Raw genomic sequence first — 22,397 nt, 5'->3', positions numbered from 1 at the left:
ACAAACTAAATATTACAATACAAGTACTGCCAAATGAGAAGTAGTAATTTGGTAGAACTGAAAAAGGGAGACAAATGCATCAGGAGAGTATGTTGCACTCTTATTGGTGAAGGGTTGTCACACAATGATTTGCAAGCAAGGCTCCTTGAATCAGTCAATTCAAAGATAGGTGGAATCCTCAAAGATTGTGTCATGAAAAAACATTTTATACACAGAAAGCAGCACTAAACAAAAATAGGCATTTATGTGAGCAGAGATAATATACTATACCGAAAATATTTATTAAAATTAGCTAACCTTTCAGCTTTAAGTTAATAAGTTAAACTTCACTTACTAAATTTATGGTTTGGAACAGATAAAAGGAGGTAAGAGATTACAGTATTGTATACCAAATATGATAATATTGTTCCTCTTAAGACATGAGTGTCATCTATGTCACTGTTGTTCAATACCATTAAAAACCTGAGATATCACTTGACCAACCAACAGAGAAAACTGCTATTTCCACAATGTTAAGTGCAACTGTACACCCATATTTTCAGTGAGTATACCAGTGGCACAATGGTAGAGCTGAAGGTCTATACTGCTAAAAATTGGGTTTCAATATCCATCTTAAACACAGCATATAATGCCTATAATGTAGTTTCATGCTTAATTATAAAAAAAACAAACTTTATAATAAAATTTCTACTATAATATTTTATAACTTTTTTAATAACCAAAAATGTCCATTTACTGTAGAATTATCTTAGTTATTTAACAATAAAACAATACAGATGTTATTTGTTACTTACGGGTAACTTTAATTCTTGGGACATACCAATGATTCTCCTTTTCTGGTGCAGGATCTGATATTACAATAATAACAGAACATTAAGATAAGAAATTCAATAAACAATAAACAAAGAAACAAGAAAAGGTACATTAATCACATAAAGTACAAAAAAACTAACTCGTATACAAAAGTTGAAATATAATATGAGAGACTTGCAGCTGATGAAGAAATCACAAGAGAATCAAATCAAAGTACTAATGTACATTATGTATCTCACTCTCCTGTAGTTTATATTTCATATCTACAAAATACTTGAATTTTGTAAAGTTCTAACTTTTAATGTCCCAAAGCTGGTTGAGATCATGTGCTAAATTCAGCTGTTACTTTCAATACCTTATTTGATAAATGAGCTGATACAACTGTTTGATGGGATAGTAATTTACTTGAATTTATTCACAGAAAACTGCCTTGTAGCTATCAAATGGATGAAAGGTATACGTTCATTCTAGTGTCTATCTGATTGGCCAGATATGAAGAAAATGTGCTTTTGCCTAGATTTTCTCTGACTTTTGATGAAGTAGAAATCATGTCTGACATAAGAAAACCAACACTTACTTGTGAAGTACAGACTGTGTTTCAAGCCTTATATGTGTTTCTTATACTGATCCTGTCCACTTGATTTTACATTCAATTTATTTTCCAGATGAGTTTCTTTTAGTTTTTCCTTAGAAGTTTAAATTCCTTTTATTGTTCCCGAATCTTAATTTCACATTCACAATAGTTCTACCATGCAAAAATCAGTTTGTCATCATAAAACTGTCTTATTTTCATTGTTACTTAATCACCTTGTTTCGTCTCTTACATTTCACCCAAAACTAATCACTAAATTTTCATCCACATCTTAGATTCACAAACCTCTAATTTTAGTAGAGATATAGTGCCTATGCTAGATTTAACCTTAAGATTACCATACTGATATGTTCAAAACATGCCTACCTAATTTGCTTATTTTTCTTTCTCTCTCTCTTTTTTTTTCTTGGTAAACATAAAACAGTCATCTGAGTATTTCAATTCTCTGTATTTCACTCATTAAATAAAACTTTTTTTAACATAATTGCTAACTTAAATATTAAAAGTATAACATTGGAAAGACTTTATAAAATTATTAAGATGTCAAACACAAGAAATTTACAAGGTTTAACCCTTTTACACACACACACACACACACATATATATATATATACATAAATGTGAAACTACACACTCTAGGCGCCAAACATTTCATTATATAATGTCACTTGTTCATCCCCTTCTAGCAGTCTGTACCACATCCTGGGAGCCAGTGCAAGTGGATGTTCTGTTGAAGGTTTTTTTCAGATAATTTCCTAACTGAGACTCATAATGACTCAAAATGTTTGTATTAAATGACAAAATTATCATACAGCAACCAGTAATGTAACAGTAATGCAAGCATAAGAGTGGGTTTTATTTGCAACTCAGGGATGTCATGTACTTTTAAGGAAGACAGAACTAGTAGTGAATTTGTATGTGGAGTTTGTAGACTGTGAGAAATGGCAACAGGATTTCTAGAGGAGCTTAAACTTTTACATGCATGGAATAAATCTGCTAACAGTGACTTTCAGGGAGTAGAGTACAATTAGGGTATAACTAGTGAATTTATATGTAATGAGCTTATTATATGTATCAACAGATTTCAGCTCTTGGTTTGGGCTGATGCAAAACTGTTGGAAAGAAAAACAGAGAAGAATATTTATAACAAACCTAAGGAGGTTATAGTTATAGGTGATTCCTTGATAAGATGGTATGTGGGATAAATAAGGAAAAATAATTATATTATGCACAGGTGGATGATACAACTGACAGAGCAGGAGATAAAATAACCCTGGCTAGCAGAGATACAATGTTTTTATTGAGCATGCAGTGACTAATGATGTAAGGAAATGTAGTTCAGAGGAACTAAAGAATAAGTATAGGGGGCTGATTAAAGGATACTACCCATAATTAACTGTGAGGATGAAGTTACAAATAGGCCAGTAGGTCTAAATGATAAGCTTAGGTTAATATGTAATGATAAGCAGATCGGTTGGTTGAACTTGTAGGATAAGTTCAATGGATGAAGGAATGGATAGTTTGCTACAATTATTAACTTAGTTGTAAAAGAAGTTTTAAACTATGTTTAGAGAGTGGTGAGGACCAGGATAAACTAAATTAAAAAAAAAAAGAATAATAGGAAGAGAAACGTTCAGTAGAAGAAATGAGTGTACAAGTAGTTATAAAGATACACTTAATTATTACTATAATAATGCAAGAAGCATAAGAAATAAAAGATTACTTAATAGCACTAGTGAGAATGGAGAATTTTGATGTAATAGGAATACCTGAAACATGGTTAAACATAGATGATTTTGATGGCAGAAATTTCTTTGAAATATAAGGTAACAGGTTATTTAATAGTAATGGACTAATCAAAATAGAGGGAAGAGTAGCTTTATATGTAAAATATGAGTTACATCCTATTAAAGTTGAGGATATCAAAGAAATTAACAAGGAAATTGAATCCATTTGGGTTTTTATTAGTGAATATAAAGGGAAAAGGCTTTAATTGGGAGTTTTTTACAGACCACCAAATGATATTGATAAAATTAGTGAGAATCTTTTCAATGAGATCAAGAATTCAGCTGTTAATGAAGTTATAATTATGGGTGATTTTAATTTCAGAAATACAGATTTGAAAATGTCAGATTCAAACAGTGAGGAAGATGGAATTTTCTAGAAATATTTTCATGATGGCTTTCTTTACCAGTCAATCAGTAAATCTACTAGAAAATTCTATTTCATATTTAATTTAAACTTCAAATATTGAAGTGATTGAGAGGGTGAAAATTGGGGAATGGGTGCATATAAAGATGTTTTGGTTCTAAATTTCAAAAAAGTAAATTTTGAAGGAATGCAACAAGAATTATCTGTTGTGAAATTGGCAGCTAAGTTATTTAGGGACATTGATCAGGTAAGAATGCTTTTTTAAAATAAATTTTTAAATATTCAAGGTAAACATTATAGAAAAAAAAAGTAGCTACAAGTAAAAAACTAGACTGGCCATAAAGAATATAAGAGATAAATTTAAAGAGAACAATAACAGATTTAAGGAATTTAACTTGCAGAGTATAATGGCAGATATAGAAGATTACTGAAGATAAAAAAAATTAGTAAAACAGGAAACTAGAACACCAAAAAGGAAATATGAGAAAAGGTTGGCTGAAAATGTAAAAATTAACAGTAAGTTATTTTCCAATTAATGAACATTAGTAAAACACTAGATCTTTTTTTCAGTTGAGGAAAGCAAAAAACTTGGAAAAATTCTAAAGAAAGTGATAAAATGAAGATGCTTAAATTAATTCTAAAACTACCCTATGACATACTCAGTGCTGCATTCATCACTATAGTCCACGTTTGAGTAAAATTTTCCTATCCATTGTTTTCTGTAGGGGCTTGTAAAACTATAATTAATAATTATAAAGTTGGAGACACTGTAATGACTATACACACTGTTTACTCTAATAAAACAAAGTGTTTCTGACTAATATAAAAGGGAGCATTCCCGAGAAGTATAACAGTGCTTAAATGGCTTCTACATTTCTGATGTACTTTACTGACTTTGAAGAGGTTATATTGGTAGTGAAGTAGCACTTCAAAAAATTTAGAGGGTGAAAATCTTTAATTTCAAGAATCAACTTTATAATATATTTCTACTTCAAGTGGGTTTCTTGTAATCATGAATAATGTAAAAATAGCCTTACAACCTTTAAAATGGTTTATTTAGTAGCTGTGCAAAGATTTTGGTGCCTTTTTTGCTGTAGTCTTTAGTGCTTGAATAGCTTCAAAGAGTAACTTTGCCAGTAGAAATTAAAAACTGATAAAATCTTTTCTTCTTTATCAAGATTTGAGACAAAAATAGCCCTATGACCTATGCAGCAGTTTTTTTTCAGTAGGTTTGCCCCATTTTGAATAAAATACTGACTTTTTTGTAGGCTTGTATATAATATGAATAATAATAATATGAGGAACAAATTAATGAATTTTGTCTAACAATAAAAAGTTAATGTTTTTCTCTATTGTCAATATTTAAGCAGAAACTACTTATCATGTTTGGTGATTTTTTTGAAATCTTAAATGTATTACATCTGAAGTGACTTTTCAAAAGCCATAGTTATTTAAAAGTAAAATATTAAGCTAAAATAAACAGTAGAAATAACTAAACTTCTAAATGTAAAATAATAATCTAATTTATTGCTTTGACACTTGAACTCAATTTTTTTATTATAAATAACAAAAGTTAATAATAGATAGGCTAACTTACCCCCTCTGTCACTTTCATCAACATGAACCAGTAAAACTGAAAAATTTAAACATAAAAATTATTTTTCAGGATAGAAACCTAAAGTTTTACAATCTCACTTGAGAGTTATGTTGTGCATACTTTATACATAAACATATACACACATGCACATGAAATGTCTCAACCAATTGTACAGTTATTGAGAATGTAAACTTATATGTAAGTTTATAAATCTTAAACATATTAGATCTCATTTTTTTCATTACAAATTTAAAATTTTTGAATAAAAGTTTAAATATGGCAACTGACAATCTATGTGTATTTATGAAATAATATATAATTATTAAAAATATAAGATTAACACCAAAGTACAAATGTTGACATACTTATTTCACAATAAAATTAGATCTGTTAAAAACAGATACATTAAAGGTTTAGCTATAAAGTCTCTCTTATTCCACCCTCCTCATGTTATGTGAATTGTTAATTCATTAAATTTGAAAAAGTTGCAGTCAACACTTATGTTATTAAACCTTTTATGTGGTTAAGATATGTGGAAGGTATGTTTATGGTGTTATAGAATGGCAATAATACATTAATGAAGTATTTCCCAAGAATATTTAACTCTGTTATTTCAATCTGTAAATAAAAAAATAAGAGCCAATAACATTTTGTATATATAAAAATCAAATGTGATAATGATTTTCTCTCAATGTTGGTTTATAAAAAACATTTTCAGTTACCATTCCATCACATATCAGATTGTGTCATCCATGACTATTGTATTTATAAAGGTACCTATTTCTTTGATTTCATTTATGATGGACAAACATGTAAAAGACTGAAATTTATAATTAAAGAACCTATAAATGTGGTACATAAATGTAAACAAAATTAACTAACTTCAGCAGAGTATTTGGGAAGTGTATCACATGTTATACATTGGAAAATTGTTAGACTGAGTTTAAATGAGAACACATTATCAAAAAATTTGTAGAAACAGAAGAAAATTCAATATTTTAAATACAGAACTTGATTCAAGTGTGGTTATACATGTTGCTAATTCATGTAGAACCTTTTGGGGACTGTGCCCTCTTTATAATAATTCCATTTTACTTTAAATAAGTCATTGTTGTATGTGCAAATTTAACATTTTATTGGTACACACATATTATTTCATTTATTAATTAAAAAAAGTGTTTATCACAAAGTTTTTTGAAATTGTATTATGTAATTTTAGTTTAAAAATTGGCCTAACATGGCCAGGTGGGTTAAGTTGTTCAACTCGTAATTTGAGGGTCGTGGTTTCAAATCCCTGTCCAACCAAACATGCTTTATCTTACAGCCATTGGGGCATTATAATGTGATGGTCAATTCCAGTATTCATTGGTAAAAGAGTAGCCCAAGAGTTGGCAGTGGGTGGTGATGACTAGCTGCCTTCCCTCTAGCCTTACACTGCTAAATTAGGGACAGCTAGCACAGATAGCCCTTGTGTAGCTTTGTGGGAAATTAAAAAAAAACACTTTAAAAATTCATAAACTATGAACAAATATAAAAAGAAATCTATCAAGACTTTAATTTAAAAAGTTAATAGTTTTCCCTTTCAACAAACAAAAGAACAAATAACAAAATGAAAAAAATAGGATATGTTTACAAATCACAAGGTAAAAATGAAAGTATCCACACTCTACATCTTAAAGTGGTATATACATCTTCACATAATTGGGAAACTTGTAGTAACCAGTTCAAGTCTTTTGTACTGAAAAAAATATCATATTTTTTAAATTAAAAATATACTAAAGACACCTTGTGAATATGTGGAGTCAAGGTAATGACTAGTTTGAGTGCAAGATGATTTTCATGTTGAAATTAAAAATACTTTTATTTCATTTTGCAATTTTCAGATGTCTTTTATGTAATTGCTAAACTTTCTAAATAAATATTAAATATTTTTCTCATCTAATACCTTATATTTTGTTATTTTCTCTGTCCTAACTATACAGATTCAGTTGATTTGATTGATTTTGCTATCACCACAAAAAATATGAAATAAATCTGAATTACTCCATTTTTATTTTTAGAACAACTGAATACTGTAACAGAATAATGAAATTATTTATTACTTACAGCCATAACAGTTTACATCTGTTTCTACATAATTTTATTGTTTTATTGCTCTTTGACTGAACCATGTCAAATTAATAATTCTGTGACATAAACTATAAATCACACAGTAGATGCATAGGTTGGTTGGTTGTTTAGTGTTTATTGATGCAAAGCAACTGGTAGAAAAGTAAAATTGTTAAAATATGTAAAAAGAAATCATGCTAAAACAAAACACAGTCCAATTTTCAAATTAAAATCTTAAATAAAGTTAAAAAAACCAATAGCCCTTAAAAATTTAAAAATGCAACTGAGATGGGTAGTATCACCATAGCCAATGACACTATCCATCATCAAGGTTAAACACATGATAAAAAATATGTTTAAAAAGGTGCCGTCACTCTAGGTCGTAACCATATAACAAATTAAACAAATTAAAATCTTAAATAAAGTTAAAAAAACCAATAGCCCTTAAAAATTTAAAAATGCAACTGAGATGGGTAGTATCACCATAGCCAATGACACTATCCATCGTCAAGGTTAAACACATGATAAAAAATATGTTTAAAAAGGTGCCGTCACTCTAGGTCGTAACCATGGCATGACAGTAAAATTTTATCTATTGTGACTTGAGTGTCACACACACCACAAATTGGTGCATCAGTACCAAATAAAAGAAAGTGATGAATTAAAAAACTGTGACTAATGTGTCACCTAGCCAGAATAACTTCCTCTTTCTGATCCTTAAGGTAGCAAGATGGCCAAAGGGTAATGAAAGGTTTTATCCAGAAATGGCTTGTTATCACATTCCTCACTCCAAATCAACGGCCAACTGGCACGGAGCTAAGCCCTGAATAAAGGACTATAGTCAATGTATGGAACAGGAATGGCAGTAATAGCACAACAGTAGACAGACTTAGATGAAGTGACAATATGCTTGTTCCTGCAAATACCAATGTGGCTTGGTATCCAGTTTTTCTGTATGTAGAAGCAGATGATAGAGAGGAATGGACCATTTGGTTTTGAATATAGAAAATAACAGGTCGAGAATTAACGTGAAGCAATTCCAGAGCCAATAGAGAGCTAAGCGTGTCAGTATAAATAGTACAATTTGTGTACTACATAACTTCTATGTGATTCAGGACAAGAGAAATGGCATACAATTCAGCAGTGAACGAATAAACTATAGCAGGGATTCTGTATGCAACAACCGAATCACAACAAACCATGGCAGAGCACACAGAGTCACCTGGCTTTGAACCATCCATATAAATGGAAATGGAAGGAGTATCTTCTTCTTTCAGATGACTCAAAGAAAGGTCGCATTTGGGGATGGTATTTAGCCATGGTGGGATGGGCCAATCAGTGGGTACGGCTATGTTATCCAAGGACAGAACCAATTCATCCAACTGCACCTGGAAGCAAAGGCAAAAGGAACAATGGCAAACCATCTATTCTGAAAAAGCATGGCCCACTGAGAATAGAAAACACAACCCCACATGGAAAGCTGTGTTAAAGATCAAAGTTTTTAAGCATACAATAAAGACAGTTGCAAATAGTAAAAGTATAAAGGAGGTCCATGAGACTTAGTGTACAAATTCTGGACTGGAGAAGTGCAGAAGGCCTCTGTGCAGAGCCAAACCTCTTATGTTGAACCAGGTTCAACATCTTCAAGGCCAAGATCCTGGCAGAGCCATACACTAGCAACCCATAGCCCAGTTTTGATTGAATAAAGGAACAATAGGTTTTTTGCACAGAACATTGATCTGCTCCCAAAGAGGTGGAAGTGGGAACATGGAAAAGTTCAGGACCCTTGTACACTTGACACATAGCTGCTTGATATATGGAATAAAGGTCAGCTTACAGTCAATAATAAGCCCCAAGAACTCTCCAACTTCCTCAAGATGGAGCTCAGAATCTGGGTGAATACCCTATTGGCAGCAGAAGTGCATGCAAACAGTTTTGGAGTGCAAAAAGGTAAAACCATTTGCTGTGGTCCACTTCAGTAAGCGATTGAAGGCAGTCTGTACCTACAAAAGGTATCCCAAGCCTGTTTTTGAGCTTTCCTTGCCATGTGGCAGGCGAGATTCTACCCAGGACAAGGATACTTTGAGAAACATGTCAAGGTTTCAGGAATACACTGAGCAGCAGCTGCCTGGACAATACAGTTAGTCACTGTTGCCATGCAGTTGTTTATCGATGGCTTACAGATAATGGCAGGATCAAGTTCTGAGAGAGCAGTGAAAGAGGGCCAGTTGGCTTGGTTCAACTTCCATTGAGTCATGCAAGTCAGGTGGCATTTACCATGGCCAGTCATTCACAAAATTATAGGAAAATGATCACTGCCCCGTGGGTCACTGTCAACCCTTAAAGAAAAGTAAGAGAAAAGTGAAGGGGAGCAGATAGAAAAATTAATAACAGTAAGAGACTGACTAGGTGCATGAAAAAATTATAAGTACCAGTAATGAAGAAATATAGGTTGTGATCCAAGAGCATATGCCCTTCGGAACAACCTCTCCCATCAATATCAACATCACCCCAGAGGGGATTATGTCCATTAAACTCCCCCAGGATTAAAAAGGGAATTGGTAACTGCTCAGTGAGGGCATCAAGGTCTGACTGATCACAGGTCACTTCAGGAGTCAAGTAAAGAGAACAAATAGTGATAGTACAACCCAAGGAAGCATGGATGGCTACAGCCTCCAAGGGTGTATCAGGTAGCAAGGACAGGGTGGGCACATGTTAATCAACCAACAGTACCATCCCATCATGCACTTGTCTATCACACAACCTGTCAACAAAGAAAACTGCCAAAGGGTGACTATTTAGGCAGGTTTCAGAAGCATTTCCTGTAAGAAGAGACACATAGAATGGTGAGAATCAATCAAGTCCTTAATGCCATCTATATTTAAATGAAAACCCCAATAATTCCAATGAATCAGAGTGACCATTTTTATTTATGTGAAGGAGAACATAACAGGGAGCCCTTCTGTTTTCAACCAGGATTTTTTCTTTATTGGACAAAGGTCTATCGACTTCCATAGATCCTGCAGTGGGTCGAGTAGGCAGATCTCTGTCTGTGGACAAAGATTCCAATGACTGAGGACATGAATGAATGGTTGTTTTACTTCTTGGGTCTGCAGAAGAGGATGGACCCAAGGAAACACCAGAACCCAAAGCCAAAGGAAGTGAAAACAGGCAGTCACTTTATGTGTGACAGAGCCAGAGATGGAAGTAGACATAGAGTTGTCCACTCTATTAATCATGGAGAGCAAAAGTTTCTTCAGATGTTTTGCAAACATGTAAGCATGGAGAGATCTGTCTGCACTCTCACTGTGACAGTAGAGTGGCATGCAGCAGCATGTCCGAGATGGAGCTGGAGACAATAATTTCCAAACTTCTTAGTAAAAGATATTACTTATAGTCTTCAAATGTTGCATCTCTTTCTCCTCCACTCATTTAGAGCAAGAAACAGAGTAAGAGGGAAATGGACCACTATATTTAACACAGCGTGGTTCTAATTTAAACTTGTAAGAGTCATAGTCTTTGCTACCACAAAGAGCACATGTTAAAGAACCACGACATGATGCTTTTTGAATGACCGAATAGTTGACACTGGAAACATCTAAAAGAGTTGGAAATGTATGGTCATACCTAACAGTTCAGAAAACCTGCTTTGACTGCAGAAGGGAGTGTGGTGATGTAAATGTCAATATCAGAACATTAGTGGGCACCATAATTCTATCTTTGTGAGTGGTGATTCATTGCACCTCAGAAACGCTTTGACTGGAGAAACTAGCAAGGATTTCTGATTCAGGAATGTTCTTTAAATCCCTCTCAACTATAGCTTCTCTTGTAGAATTCAAAATTGCATGGGGAGTAACATCGATGGGTATACCCTCAATAGCCTTCAATTTCAAGAGTAGTTTTGTATGTATTGGTGAAGATGTTTCCACCAAAGTGTCTCCAAAGTGTAACTTCTTTACTGACTTAGATGGGCCAGCAAAACCCCTAAAAAAAGGAGAGACATCTACCCTAAGGATTTCTCAGATAAGGAATGGATAATTAGATACTGAGACAGAATCTGACTGTGATGTTGTATATACAACAGAGTCGTCCATGTGTGGATGTTTTTAATAACCTGTCTTTTTTCAATTTTATTTATATTTTCATAAATAGGGGTATTCATGATAAAGATGCTACATTTCAGTGCCCACTGACCCTACCCACCATGGAACCCTACTAGGGAATACACTACAATGCCAAACAAGAAAAATGCAGCAACACCAGGGTTTCGTGAGCACTATACCTGAACACCAGTATTAGACACAATGTCGACAACACCAGTTGAGAATATCCAACACTAGTAACTGGTTGGCCCTAGCCCAAGTGGACCAGCCTACTGACCCTGGGGGGCCACTCCAAGGCTGCACATCTACAGGAATTCAAGGTCAAAGTGGTGTGTTGGACCCCTCAATCATCAGGATTCCCTTCACATGTCACCAAACATGGCAAACACATGGGTAGATGTTTAGGTCCCAGAGGAGGTAAGCTAAAAGTATAGAACCTTCTCTGGGAGACTCTCTCACCACATACATGAATCCACCTCAAGGGGTGTGAATGCATAGATCAAATTATTAAATTGAATAACGTAAACCACAAGCTACTTATGTGCATATCTCATATAAAATTTTACTCTTCCTTTGTTTTAATATAACCTAATAATAAGTTTCTAATTTTTATATTTTATTAGTTTTTACAACCATGAATAATATATATATCTAAAAGGACAAAACTTAGTACTTATGTTTAGCCTAATTTTTGTGCTATTGACCCATCAATGAAATATAAGTCTACTTTTCTTTTGCATGATGATACTAACATATTAAATAATTTAATATAATTCTTTTTAATTTAATTGAAGTAATCATTTCAGAACACCAAATAATAACATGAACAAAGAAAACAATGTTCTATAACCACTTTTATTTAACTGGCTTTCTAACTAATTCATAAAGTGCCTTAAAATAATTCCATTAGTTACTTGATCTGATTGAGTAATAGAAACTATCCATCTGGAGATGAAATACCGAAAAAACTCTCTTAGAAAAAGAAAGCAGTATATACTGTTTTTTGTCTTTTTAATAGCTATAAATGATGAAATAGTAAATGCAAGAAAAAATTATTGATCATTTCTGAAATACAGAATGTGATAGGTAGTCATTGCAAGTGAATCTGACTTTCTAATATATCTCTGCAAACAAAGAAGATTGGAAGCTATAAAAATTAGTAACTATAAAAATATAAATATAAATTGTCTTAGTAACAGTTGTTATTATGCGAACTTAGAATACCATATAGGGGTGATATAAATTAAGGGTAGAAAAGTCAGAGCAAAAAAAAATGTCATGATACATAAACAAGAAGAGACTGGGAATTTATTTGCTAACTTCTGAAGCCAAGTAATAATAGCAGTGTAACCATATTTTGAAAGTAACTCTTAAAAATTCATGACATGCCCTTTCGACCTACATGTTGTCAAATGATTGTTTTTTTTTTAGAAAAAGTGAAGGGATCACTTTAGCAATTTTATTATACACGTATATATGAAATTGTCTAAAAAGAAACACCATTTAAAATATTAGATAGATATATGGCATTTCAATATGTAGTTTTTCAATTAATAATTTGATTAAATGACACTATAAAAGCTGTTGGACTACTTATTTGTTTTATGTATGCAAAAATTAGTATTAGTTTAGTTAGTTATCACCATTAGATTTCCATCAAGGAACATAGGGCCGCAATTGCTTGCAGATTCTTCAACAGGTATTTAAGTGAGTAGGTTGTTAGCCCACTGCACCGAGCCGTCCCTAATTTAGTAGTGTAAGACTAGAGGGAAGGCAGCTAGTCATCACCACCCACTGCCAACTCTTGGGCTAGTCTTTTACCAACGAATAGTGGGATTGACCGTCACATTATAATGCCCCCACGGCTGGGAGAGCGAGCATGTTTGGCGCGACGCGGGTGCAAACCCGCGACCCTCGGATTACGAGTCGCACGCCTTACGCACTTGGCCATGCCAGGCCCAAAAATTAGTATAGTGTAGTGTGAATAAGAAAATACATATATTTTTCACAAAATCAAATTCAAAACATTGGTGATTATAGAATATTACTATATTTGTTTTGAGCACCAGCTCCAAGATACGCTAGAGATATCTGCAATTACTAACTGTCCATAATTTTGAACTTAGAAATAGTCAAAAGCACATGCTATCAAACCTTGAGCTACTCTAATCAAACAGTATCATTTAATAATCACTCTTACAATAAGCACACAACACTATTGTACAGAGTGAAATACTGCAGCAAAAGGACATGAACCAAAGGCCTTGGATTCAAAGTTTATGATGCTAATCACCAGGCTTACTGGCCACACCATCATAATCATTAGTTCTGATCAATGTGAACTATGTCTTAGAAACCACTTTGCAATGCTGTATTCATCTATTGCTAGGCTTCATACATATGTTTATGTAGTTTTTTTGCTTGAAAAATGTAATATGTCTGGCTAGCAGTTTCTGTTTAGGGAAAATTACCAGTAGTAATGTATGCAAAATACAAAGTTGAAACTTCTCTGTTGTTGTTATTTTCGTAATCCTTTGGCTCATGTAGTTATTACACTTGATATATGAACACCAGAATGTGCTACATCATCAACAGTTCATGCATTTTATAGAAACTGTGATTCAACTTTGTCCTTCCCAGATTTTGTTGAAATGGTACCACTGATTAAATCTAGTTAAAATGGTACTATTGTCAATCCTGAATTGTTCGATAAATCATAAAACATAACTCAAGCATTCTTTAACTTCACTGGATTAATTAATTAATTTTAGTACCAATAATTAGTATAACTAGTATTAATTTTAGTTTGCTTAAACATTTACTGGAACAATTTTAAAGTAACTGACCAAAAGACAGAGCAATTGTAACAACAAATGAGCTGACTTGTTAATCTAAGCAAAGTTACATTAATGCAATAAAGTACTATTATAACTATTAACAACAAACATTACTCTCTAATATTTCAAACTTTAAAAACTTGCAATGACAAAATTCATGAGAATATTTTTCTTTTTTGTAGTAGTTTAGGAGAATTAATTGAAGTGAATATTTAAATTAAAGACTAGATAAAATCATAACTATACTTTAAGAAAGTATCATAAACAACATACCTTTTGCAGCAGTACAGTAAAGATGATCCATTGTCTCATTAAATCTATTAAAACACTGAGGACAAGAATTCTGAATATCTAGTGGACAGGGTTGTGTGAGTCTCTCTGCTTCTGAAACTTCTTTCAGTTCATTAAGTACAGGAAGTACAATCTCTTCAGAAGAACTCTCAGGTGTAGCGGGCTCTCCAGAACATATTGGAATTACCGTTTCTCCCAAAGGTAGTGAATAAATATGTACTTCTTTTGAAAGCTGCAACACGTTAGCCTTTGGTTTTTTATGACTTAGAAGTAAGGCATAGCCAGTTCCTTGTTGAAAAAAGACACAACAAAAATAACTTCCAGTTAGTATGATTATATAAACATATACATACTTTGAGCTTTTTCAGATTGCTAAACACTTGTACATATCATTCCCGTAAATGAGAAAATCACTATGTTTTATTCTGGGACAAATCATTCATAATTATATATATTACTTCAAAAAGTTTGAATTTACAAGATAGAAACATTGAAGATTAAGCCTAGCCTGCTATGAAATTATGCTAGTACTAAAATAATTATAGGCTTAAAGTAAATTGTATATCCAACTATCTTTAATACAAATTATCACACAACATTAAACCTGATAAGATTGTGTGTATTCATAGCTCAGTAAGGGAAAATATCAGGTAACACAATTTCTTACAATATATATCTTTAACCTTTCTTCTTCATATTGTAGTTTAGAACATGAGAAAGCTAAGTGCTAATTTAACTATTATAGGGTGTTACAATCATGTTTTACAGGACAGATTCATTTTATACAACATTACACTGCATTTGAGGAACTTTGTGACTGTCATGCCTATTTTCACCCAATTTATGATCAGTCAACTAGAGAAATGGAACATACAGTGTGAAAGTAGCTTTTATGCTTTGAGACAAATTAACTTCCAATTCTAAAAAAGCCAACTTATGATACTGAAGACTCGTGAATTTTTTATCTTAAAGTTAGTATCCTTCTACCCATGTGTGTGTGTGTGTGTGTGGCTTTTAATTATTAAAATGATATTTTAAATTCAGTTCAATTAACAAAAACTGTTTTATTTCCACTGTATTACATTTTCCATACTAGGCAAATATCATTTATTTTTAAAATCATTATAGTATACAGGTTCTACATAGGATACATTCCTATACTGTTTATTTCTTATTTATAAAAGTCACAGTTTTCCTAAGTTCTAATTATGGAATGTACTAAATATAGTTAAATTCATGAAATAAATTACAGCCTAAAGTGTTACTTTTTGTAGCTTGAAATGTCTAATTTTTTATGGGATATGTTTTGTGTCAGGCTAGATCTTATGATTGAGAATATGTTATGGTTCTTACATGGACTGTATATACATTCCCTCATTTGAGTAAGTATAAATGTTCAATTGATGAGTTAGGTAAAAGGTTGGCTAGTACTTTGGGTAGGCCAGGTGTCCATATACAATATATAACATGTAGTTTACTACCTACTAGTGCCTGAATCAATGTTAAAAACTAATTGTGGTACTTTGTGATTTAACATCTATAGCGTTATTATTTTCAAGTGAATTATCATTTGTGTATTGTTTTATGCATCAACAAAAAGTTTACATTAATTCATAACAAGTCTATATAGTTGAGCTTGTTCAGATTAATAACAGGGCTTAATGTTTAAGAACAGCAAGGGGACTATTGGTCCATCTAGGCTGCCCCATCTAACTTATTAAATACAAAATATATAAATAAATAACAATAAAAAACCTCAAGGCCAGCCTTTATTATTTATTTGGTTATCAAGTTTTTCACTTAAACTTGCTTAAATCAATTGTCTCCAAAATATCCAAAGGAAACTCATTCTAAAAGCCAACCACCCTGATAAAAAATAAAATTGTCTTAGCTGAAGATAGCTTCCACCCTGCCAAAATTTATATTTGTTTCCCCAACCACAAGTTACCTTAACAATCTTAAACATCTCAATCAAATCCCTCTTTTTTTTTCAAGAGAAAATAATTTAAAAGATCTTAATCTCTCCTCATATGACAATCCCTCCATCTTAGGCATCATTCTAGTAGCCATCCTCTGAACTCTTTCCAAAAATTCAATGTCCTTCCTAAGGAGCCAAAACTGAACACAGTATTCTAAGTGCTTAGCTTCATGCTAAGTTTTACTTCTTTCATTTAACTAGTAGTAAATTCCTACTTCTTTTTCTTTAGAAACTAGGTCCACAAGTCTCATACTGTAGTAATCATGGTACTCTGTGAGTTCTTTATTTTGAGTCTTGGAATACCACAATTACAGTGACAAAGTTATATATTTACTTCATAAAACTATAATATGTACAACAGTCTTACCAATCACATTCATTTTACCATGATGATAAGCCAGTACTAAATCTATTCAGCTAGAGAAAATCTAGTCACAATAGTCTGGCTGTATAATAAGAGCAAGTATTATTCTACATCTTATAAAAAATAAATATATATACACATAAATTTTCAAAAATTGATGAAACTTTGTAGAATGGACATTAACTGCCTATTGTGGAGACACAAACGTAGAGGATAAAGTTTTGAAAGTCTTCTGCCTTTCGTCTTCAGGTCAGTGTGTGTGTAAGGTGTTGTTGGTCTTTTATAGTGTCCTGGTGGATTGTGGAGAGTGTGTTATGATTGGTTGGATTATCACTGTTTCTGATTGAAGGAGAGATTTCCTGTAGATTAAACCACCAATGGCAGCCACAGGTTACTTATCTCTAGTCCAATATTTCTCTTTAGTGAAGGTTTAATAGTGTTAATATAAAATGATTCTTCGATTTTTCTTCTCTTCCAGAATTTGTCTGTATCGATGATCCTAGTTTTCTCCCAGTTTATTCTGTGTCCAGTTGACATGGTGTGCTCTGCAATGGCTGAATTTTGTGTTTTCATGAGTTTTGTACTATCTTTATGTTCTTTTATTATTGTTGTGAGTTTCTTCTTGTTTCTCCAATGTATGTATCATTGCAGTAACACCGAATTTCATTGATGATATTTTCTTTTATTCTTATCACAAGTTTTCTTCCTGTTTCTCCAAAAACGTCAGCACACCACATCAACTGGACACAGAATAAACTGGGAGAAAACTAGAATCATCGACACAGACAAATTCTGAAAGAGAAAAAAAAATCAAAAAATCATTTTATATTAACACTATTAAACCTTCACTATCCGGATTAGAGGTAAGTAACCTGTGGTTACCATTGGTGGTTGAATCTACAGAAAATCTCTCCTCCAATCAGAAACAGTGGTAATCCAACCAATCATAACATGCTCTCCACAATCCACCAGGACACTATAAAAGACCAACTACACCTTACACATACATTCCGCTTTTAGCGATTTAAACTCAGTAGATTTCGACACACAACACCAACACCATGTCAACAACTACATAAATGCAAACCAAGCTTCATTCTCACCAGGATTTCCCGGAGAGACACTAGAAGCATACTCAAATTCAATCAATAGAAAAATAACCATAACCGAACTAAAGATTAATATCAAAAACTTGAAGAACACTTCCCCCGGACATGACCAAATACCAAATATTATTCTCAAAAAAAGTTCCACTCTCTTACTACAACACCTCACAAACATCATGAACATTTCATTAGCGACAGGGTATTACCCTGACACGTGGAAAAAAGCCATCATAACAACGATCCCAAAGAAACAAACTAACAGAACAAATCCAGATAATTTCCGCCCCATCAGTCTGTTAAGCTGCCTTGGCAAACTGATGGAGAGAATTATCTCCAACCGTCTCCTCCATTTTTGCGAATCAAACAACATCCTTCCAGAATCTCAAAATGCCTCCAGAAAAAATAGACAAACAACAGATCACCTCACACGACTCACCGAATCAATATACAAAGCTTACAACAACAATCAAGTAACCATCGGGTATTCCTAGATGTCAAAAGCATTCGACAGCATTTGGCACAATGCCATCATATACAAACTAAACCACCTACAAATAAATCCTACGATAGTCAAATGGATTTCAAATTTTTTAACCAATAGAACAGCACAAGTAAAAGTCAATAAAACCATATCCAAATTATTTAATATAACGGCAGGAGTGCCCCAAGGATCAGTCCTCTCTCCACTTCTTTACATAATTTTCGTCAGTGACATACCTTTTCCAAATCTAACATACACACACAATTCACAATATGCAGATGACATCGCAATCTGGAGCACCTCCAGAAACCCAGTAATGGCCATGTCTCGCGCACAAGAATCACTAAACAACGTCTCAACATGGAGCAACAAGTGGAGGGTCGTGTTAAATCCGACAAAAACACAAGCAATCACCTTCTATAGAAAACTAAAGAAGCAAAGAAAAATCTAGAAAAATAAATCTATCACTTGGAAACACAACCATTAACATGAGCAAAAACATCACATTCCTTGGCGCCACTTTCGACACAAAACTAACATGGAAAAACACATAAACAATATACACTCATCAATAAGAAAAAGGATTTCATATCTAAAGACTATAACTGGTAAACAATCAAAATGCGCACCGAACACCATTATACAAATATACAAGGCTTACATCCGTCCACTAATAGAGTAACGGATGTCAAGTAACATACAACATGTCAAACAACACACTCCAAAAAAATCCAAGTGCAACAAAACAAAATATTAAAATCCGCATTCAGTTTACCATCTTTTACAACAACAAATTATCTACACCAAATTTGTAATTTACCAACTATAAGAGATAGAATAACAGAACTTTCTATGAAATATTATCGAAAAGCAGAAAACAGAAACAAACTAACGGCATCACTACACAAATTATCAAGTGCACCAACAAAATACATATCACCATACAACATATTTCAAGAATCACAATCCACTCAACAAAGAGTCTAAATACATAAAAACTATGTTATTAACATGAATTCCTTTTTTTTTCAGGTACAGGGCACACGACAGGCAAAACTTTCGGCCTGTCGTGTGAAAGTGGGTTTTCTCGGGTACTTCGTTTCCCCACATCAAAATCTTCAGGCATTGGATTTCTAGATCCCAGCCCAGGCAACCTTTTTGCCCGACCCAGAATCGGGCCGTTTGATTTGATCTGAACTTGAATGAATTACATTCATGTTCACATCTACCCAACTTTTTCTTTTCGAGACAGGTCCCGACCTTTCCTTCTTTCCACTGCTACCTTTGCCTCCACCCAAAAGACCATTTAGTGAGACATTCCCCACCCAAAAAGTCAAGAATAATAACGATAATTAATTTATTAAAATAATAATAATAAAAAAAAACCCACCACTTAATCCTAATAACAATCCACGAAGGGGACGAAGAGGAACTACAAAGTTCCTGAACACCCCAGTTGGAGAGAGAACTCTTTGGATTTCTCTCTCTCTAAACTGAACCCCTGCCACGTTAGTTTAGTTAGTTACACATACATTGACCTAAAGATGAAAGGCAGAAGACTTTCGAAACATTGTCCTCTACACTTGTTTCTCCACAACAGGCAGTTGCCGTCCATTCTACAAAGTTTCATCATGAATACTCTGCTTAAACAATCTATCAAAGAATTTTTAAAAATTGTTTATAACTCTTGTTTAATTAATTATGAAGGTACCTGAATCTAAGAAGGAGCATTTACAGTGAGAGGGTTTCACCAGCTTAAAATAATCTCTTGTTAATTCAGCTGGTTTTCCAACTGTCACATCATATATAAACTTGACAGATTCCTCCAAACATCCTGCTTGTAATCCTGTTGGAAATGTATAAAATATTCTGGGTTATAAATTGCACTGAAATGTTAATATTATCTTAATTTTTAACTGCCCAATAAGTATGCCATTTAGCCCTGCATGAAGTTTGATATTTGACAACTTTTTTTAGGTACAGAGGTTTGAGTAGGTTAAATCAAAATGACTATGGAGCCACAAAACAAACTTAATATGAATGTCCCCTCAATCCAGTCATAATCTATCTGACAATCATGAATTTCGATAAGCCATGTAATACAGTTTATATTTCAAAAGGATTCATTGTAAGGATGTCATGTCAAACCACACTATTCCGTCCCACTTTCTATAATCCATCTGTTGTAAAGGAATGATGGTTCACTAGCTTCTGTTTAAATAGTTTAATCAAACAGAATGTCATCAGATGGAATAGTATGAACAAACTTTATTCTCCCACTACTTGTGGTAGGTGACAATTGCAGAGGAATGTGACTAGAAGCCTTATTTTGATAAGTCCATACACTGCCAGCTTTGTTCCTGTAAAGAAATGGTACTTACAAATGGTTTAGAACATTATATTCACTCTCATCAACCCTAATTTTCTCCTCTGAAAATGTTTTGTAACATGCCATGTATCATTTTTTTAAACTACTTTTCACCCATTAACGAGCAGAAAATGGGATGAGACTTCTTACAGTTATCAAGATACACATGTGCTTCATAAAGTGTTACCAGAAAATTCGATTCTTCTCTGTTTCAAAGACTTTTTCTACAACGTTTCTTTTTCACTGGGTATGCCATTGAAGCAATATGTTTGCATTTGATTTGGATCATTTTCCACATGAAAATCCTTCTTGATAATGAGAGAAGCTTTTGGCACTAATCTTTTATGTTCATGGACTATTTCCTGTTAGAAGATACCATATAATGTTTACCATGGCTAGGGTATGACTTATTGAGGGTCTCTTTCTGGTATGTCTTGATACTTCCCCTTGATTAATGTTACTTCTTTCTAGTGCTATTAAGTAAAAGATTTATCCTTATCTTCGAATTTCTGAATCCCTGAGATGAAAAGATTTTCATGATCTAATTGTATTAATGTTTTGTGTCAGAAAGAGACATTACACACATTTCAAAAGCATACAGTTTTCAGCCACATCACTTTATCAACAAAATGTCAAGAAAAGTCAAAATGTATTTTTCATACATGATGTTGCACCTCAATTTCATATTTGCTGTAGTTTTCACATTATTTGCAGATTTTCTCATTTATATTCATTTTATTGTAACTTACTTAACCCTCTACATATCTAAATGTGATGGTTGTTTCTAACAGCTTAAAGAAGTTTACAGTTTTTAAAGATTATTTTCCAAGACATACAGGTCACTGTAAAAAATAAAAAAATAATAAAAAAATGATTTTAATCTATACCTTCTGAATACTACTTCAATTGTTGTCAGTGCTCTTTATTTTCACACATTTAGTATAAAACATTATTTTCTTTTTCACTAAAATAGTACATACCACTTTCTTTTTCTTGATCTTGTATTATAAATTCCTCTGTAAAACACCAAAATTAAAATAAAACGTTTGAATACACAGACTATTTCATTGTATTTGCACATATGTATTGCAAACTTGTTATAAGAAATTGTCATTTTTTAAAAATGTTTAGACAATATATTATTTTCTCATGTTTAGATTTACAAGAAATCTGCAGTGGTGGATTTAAGAGGGAGTGGATATGGTGGATAGCCAACACCCCCTAAATCTACCATTGCTCTATTCATGACATGTTCAGCTGCAGAACAGAATCTTCAAGGTATTATACACTAAAGAACTTGCATCTCCAACTGTGAAAGCATCAAAATAGTGATAATGAATCCAACTATTCAATTAAAAGGTGCTGTACAGATGGTAAGTGCTACCAACTGAGGTTTTCTTTCCTCTGGTAAGAAGTACTAAATTAGAGATCTCTTACTTGATCATTTAGCATATCTATTGCTAAGATGCTAATCAAGTTAGAAATATCAAGTAAACCTTGATATTTCTAACTTAATTAGCATTTTTTGTAGAATGAGTAAATTTCCTGTGATTAAAATAGACAATTTAGGAAAAAAAAATTGATACTGCAAGACACAACTCAGTTTT

The 22,397-nt window shown here is 32.9% G+C and overlaps 1 protein-coding gene across 1 annotated transcript in view; it reads right to left on the bottom strand.

Moving 5' to 3' along the window:
• Positions 1 to 22,397, bottom strand: part of LOC143222551 (uncharacterized) — a 78,321-nt gene that overhangs the window by 5,908 nt on the left and 50,016 nt on the right. The window contains exons 20-24 of the mRNA XM_076449187.1: positions 21,771 to 21,806; positions 20,134 to 20,268; positions 14,476 to 14,781; positions 5,154 to 5,189; positions 795 to 848 (exon numbers count right to left, since the gene is read on the bottom strand). Coding sequence (XP_076305302.1) covers positions 795 to 848; positions 5,154 to 5,189; positions 14,476 to 14,781; positions 20,134 to 20,268; positions 21,771 to 21,806 — 567 coding nt within the window. The remainder of the gene's footprint in view (positions 1 to 794; positions 849 to 5,153; positions 5,190 to 14,475; positions 14,782 to 20,133; positions 20,269 to 21,770; positions 21,807 to 22,397) is intronic.

The sequence above is a fragment of the Tachypleus tridentatus genome, chromosome 8 (genome assembly GCF_004210375.1).
Source record: "Tachypleus tridentatus isolate NWPU-2018 chromosome 8, ASM421037v1, whole genome shotgun sequence".
In the NCBI taxonomy this organism is placed as follows: domain Eukaryota; kingdom Metazoa; phylum Arthropoda; class Merostomata; order Xiphosura; family Limulidae; genus Tachypleus; species Tachypleus tridentatus.
The sequence above is the reverse complement of the archived record's forward strand: the minus strand, read 5'-3'. Positions and strand labels throughout refer to the sequence as shown.